This window comes from Saprolegnia parasitica, assembly GCF_000151545.1.
Source record: "Saprolegnia parasitica CBS 223.65 unplaced genomic scaffold supercont2.306, whole genome shotgun sequence".
NCBI lineage: Eukaryota > Oomycota > Saprolegniomycetes > Saprolegniales > Saprolegniaceae > Saprolegnia > Saprolegnia parasitica.
The window spans coordinates 1-4,651 of record NW_012156700.1 but is presented as its reverse complement, the minus strand read 5'-3'; the positions used below and the strand labels follow the sequence as shown (position 1 = coordinate 4,651).

Below are 4,651 nucleotides of genomic sequence, written 5' to 3'. Positions count from 1 at the left end.
CCGAGGAGCGCGAGAAACAACAAGCTGCGAGCGATCGTCCAGTAAAAGCACGAGCGCAGCGTGAAGAACGGGTAGAGCTTGGGCGCGAGCATGCGGCCGGCAAAGTCGCCGTAGTTGTAGCTCAGCAAAACGCCATTGACGTACCAGTTGGCCCAGCTCTCGCCGTGTGCGAGCTGGTACCCGGACGAGATGCCAATGCCGGGGAAGCTCACGAGCGAGACGACAAAGATGAGGCACTGGCTCACGAGCGGCAGCCAGAGCACCTGCGTAATGCGCCAGAGACGGGCCCACGTCGCCGGCAGCGCCTCGCGCCGGACCGCCGTCGTCGCATGCGTCCGCGCGACCAAGTAGATGAGCGACGGGATGCGCAGCAGCTCGTGGTAGACGACGAGCGCGAGTACGCAGACGAGCATGAAGATGCTAAAGAAGATGTAAAACGACACTTGCTGGATCTCGTGGAACGCGTCGGCGGCGGGTCGAGGCCGCCGACGCACAGCTGGATGAGCGTGTTGAGCGAAATGTTGAGGATACCCGAGGTGCCATTGCCGAGCTGCATCGCGTTGGTGAAAATGGCTTCCGGGAAGAGCGCTGAGAGCGCATAGAACGTGGCTTCCGTGAGCGAGTTGGCGAAGCCGACCGTGCCAAACGCAACCAAGACGATGCGGCCGCCGACCTCGGGCGATACGTTGCACACGTCTTGGAGGACGATCGCGAGCGCTGAGAGAAGGTAGAGCGTGTAGCCGACGCGGACGCGCCAGAGCACTCCGAGCTTCGAGTCGAGCCCGAGCAGCACTTGCACCAAGTGCCCGAGAAACATGGGCCACGTCGAGATCGGCGTCGTGAGGTACTCGAACCGCAACGTCGTGTTGAGAAACCGCGCGGCGTAGTACGTCTGCGCCGACAAGCACGAGTAGTAGGCCCAGAGGCAGCTGCCGTTGAGGAAGAGCAGCGACCACCAGATGAAGCGCGTGTGGCAGCGAATGTCGTCGAGGACCGAGGCCGGCATCGCATCCGTATCGTCCAAAATATCATCGGCGCGCACGTAGAGGACCGTGTTGGTAGCCTTCGGATCCATCGGCGAGAGCGTCGAAAGCCGTGTGAGCCTCGACCTTCGTAGTAAAATCGTCGGCCGGCGACGTAGCTACTTGTTGAGGTGGTAGCCGTCGCTGTCGCGTCGCTACTAGTCCAAAGCGCACTGACCACTGACGCGTGAGTCACGAGCGAGGTCTGCGAGGACGTAGAGACCTCGGCCGCAAGCTGCGCTGCAGCGAGACCCAAGAGGTGTGGAGTCGCTGCCAGGTGTAGGAAGAGAGGAGATGCAGCTTGCACGAAGACTGAGATGGATGGTCTCTGAAGATGGACTACAGTACGACGCATGACGCGTGCGACGAAGCGTTGCTTGGCGATGGCGAGATGGAGAAGAGACCTCGTGACGCACCACGGGCGACGGCTACTTGGCACTTCTTCGAGACGAGAGAGCGCCCATGAGAGTTCTCGCCAAGGCTCCATGAGGCGGCGACGCACCTGCGTCGATGGCGCTGTCGCCGAAACCTCCCATGCCGCAGCTGACAGGACGTGCCCGCTGTCGGAAGAGGAAAGGCTGTCGTGGTCTGGTCGAATATATGCTCATCAAGAAGAACGAGTGCTAGCCCTTGCAAGCAAGTCGATCAACCATCGCTTCAAGCGCGGTCACCCGTGTGAAAAGAAACCGAGATGTGTGATCGAAGCGCGTTGCACCCGCCCAGCGCTGCTCAGAGCATGCCACGTTTCCTGTTTCTGAAGCAAAAGTTGGCATTTGATTGGTGGATACTCAGCCGATATTTCTGAATTCGACCAATGATATGGGTGCATTCGGCCAAGTGCACCCACCACGTCTCCGGCACACCGAGCACCAACCGACTCTACCTGGCCCAGCCACGACGCTCCATGGTAGCTGATAGCGGCCATACGTTGCACCGTTTACCAATTTAACTATACTTAAAAGTCAAGTCTACGGTGGAGTCTCTCTTCCGATGCGTACCTTTGGCAGTGTCGCTGCTGCCACGTCATCGATCGTCGGTCGTTGAGCTGGAGACACACAACGCCAGCCATACATATCCTTTGATATCGTAGGCAACAGAAGCACTCAATTTTCTCATCTTCCTTCTGTCTGCATGCATACCGACCGCTGGAAACAAAAACTCTGTATGATCGTTGCTCTCGATCACGTGGGGGCAGTGCGAGCGCAAGTCGCTGTCCTCGCTCCATCGTCGGCGCCACTTTGAGATACGCCACCTCCACGTATCTCTCTTTCCGCGATTCTCGTCAACCAACGAATCGAGTTGCGTTCAAAAAGTGTCTAATAAAAGAGGCATAACGACGATGCAAGGAGGCTTAGGGTTGCAAGGACGAGCGTTTTTGCTGCAACCCACCGGTGGGTAAACAACGGATCTCGTTTGTTGTCGTCAGTGACGACTAACAAAAGAGCTTTGCAAGTGACGACTCGTCACTTGCAAATCTCTTGGCCAAGCAGCACCCAACAAGTCGATCGCTGCTTCAATAGCGGACTACCACCTTCTACGTACCTCATGATTCCTCGCTGACACCGTCAGACAGCATGGGCGGCAGTGATGCACGTCTCACCGACGAGCTCGAACTCGAAGCGCCACCGCTGACGCCGGCCGAGACCAGCAAGATGCTTACCGACGCGGAGCCAAGAAAAAAATCAAAAAAGACATCGACGTACCGACCGGACATTGACGGTCTCCGCGCCGTCGCCGTCGTGCCCGTCGTCGTCTTCCACGCCTATCCCTCTGTGTTTTCCGGTGGATTCGTCGGCGTTGACGCCTTCTTTATCATCTCTGGCTTTTTCATTTCGAGAATCCTCTTTCCCGCGCTGCTGCTCGTGCTTGCAACGACCCTCGGCCTTGGCTGCCATTTCTTTCTTACGCGCAAGCTCCAGGCGCTGACCGCGACGCAAGCTCGCTTTCTGGCGCCAATTTGCAGATCCTCGCGACTGTACTTTGATCGGGACACCACGACCAACCCGCTACTGCATCTCTGGTCGCTCGGCGTCGAAGAGCAGTTCTACCTCTTCTTGCCCTTCGTGGCGGCGATGGCCATGAAGCTGCGCCCGAATCGCAGCATCCTTCTCCAACTCACTGTCCTCGCCATCAGCTTTACCCTCAATCTCGCGCTTCTCGGGGTTGGCGGCAACAACAAAATGTCATTCTACCTCCCGTTCCCGCGGTTTTGGCAGATGGCGCTCGGTGGTCTTCACGCCTACTACGCCCACCAGACGCCGTCCACACAACATACCAACGACGATGACGACGATCCGAATGACGACGACACGGAGGCTTTCGGACGATCCCGCTTGTGTTCACTGCTCAAGCCCCGCTTTGGGCACTTGGCGGCGAAGAGCGCGACGTCGTTTCCCACGATCGTCTTCCAGATGCGGTGGAGCCGAGCGTTCTTGCCGTGCCGACCCAAGTTCCAAGGCTACCTCGCGATGGTGAAGGCATCCAAGCCCACCGCAGTGCTCTTGGTCTCGGACTGGCCCAAGCACCTCAACCCGGGCAAGATGACGCCTGGTGCGTCGACGCCACCGGTCTGCTGCGCGTACGCCGGACCGCCCTGCGTCGAGCAGTCGACGGACGACGTCGATGAGATCCTGAGCAGCTTCAGCAGCGCGCTCCTAGAGCTGAGAGCGCTGGGTATTCAGGTGTTTGTGGCCGACCAGAGTCCCCAAAGCGGCCGCCAAAACCCCGACATGTGGCTCAACGGCGGCGACGTCGTGGTGCCGCCGCCGCTGAGTCGCACCGAGTACAACGCCTCGTACGCGTGGCTTCTCACCCGCGTGCACACGGCTGTCACGTTGGCCAATGCGACGCTCGTCGACTTTCAAAAGACGATGGGCATGGAGATGACGTCTTCATGACAGACCCCAATGGAGAGCCAATCATGTGCTGGTATAACCACCTGCGCGCACACGGCGCGTCACCACCTCCGGTCCATCGACCGTATCGTCGACGCAGCACGCCGGCCGTGCAGTTAGTTGTCCGAGCTGGAGTCAGCTGATTTCGCGTCCCTTTAGAACGATCCGATATTGCGTGTACACTTCTGCCAAGGGAACACCGTTTGTAATTCTAGGGCTAGGGTTAGAGTGGGATTGTCCAAAAACCTCTGGTAACGGGGGTGGTAAGGACAGGTCGTGGTGACTACGGAGATTGCAATACGAAAACGTCATACAATGAATGTGATTATGAGCATCTTCAAATGTCGGACTCACGCTACTTGGATTTTGGCTAATGTCGCTGCCACCTCGTAGATCGTCGGGCGGTCGACTGCGCTGAATTGAAGACAACCATCGGCCAGCGCCTTGACCCAAACCGGACACGTCTCGCTGAAAGTCGGCTTGATCGAGCCGTTCAAGACGCCACCGATGATCGCGGGGTCTGCGAGCGGCTTGCCCGTCGTCGGGTTGGTCAAATCTTGGTACGGAATGTGGTGCGAGTCAAACTCTGAGAGGAGCATGCCTGAGCAATCCCGTCAGAATATCAATGTGTCAATAGACTAGATGGTCATACCGAACGAGTGAGTACGCGCTCTCGGAGGGACGGACCGTCGGGGGCCATCCACCGAAACGTGCCCACGCCCATCGTCATAGTGC

General features: G+C 58.3%; 2 protein-coding genes across 2 annotated transcripts; one reads left to right on the top strand and one right to left on the bottom strand.

Moving 5' to 3' along the window:
• Positions 1-2,596: 2,596 nt before the first annotated feature.
• On the top strand, positions 2,597-3,919 carry SPRG_16455 (hypothetical protein; the record flags this gene model as incomplete). The annotated part of the gene is made up of 2 exons (XM_012355784.1): positions 2,597-3,640; positions 3,704-3,919. 2 exons carry the CDS (start codon positions 2,597-2,599, stop codon positions 3,917-3,919), a joined length of 1,260 nt encoding a protein of 419 aa, XP_012211174.1.
• A 347-nt stretch (positions 3,920-4,266) lies between these two features.
• Positions 4,267-4,646, bottom strand: SPRG_16454 (hypothetical protein; the record flags this gene model as incomplete). The annotated part of the gene is made up of 2 exons (XM_012355783.1): positions 4,267-4,517; positions 4,574-4,646. The coding sequence occupies 2 exons, from the start codon at positions 4,644-4,646 to the stop codon at positions 4,267-4,269; spliced, it is 324 nt and encodes a 107-aa protein (XP_012211173.1).
• Positions 4,647-4,651: the final 5 nt, after the last annotated feature.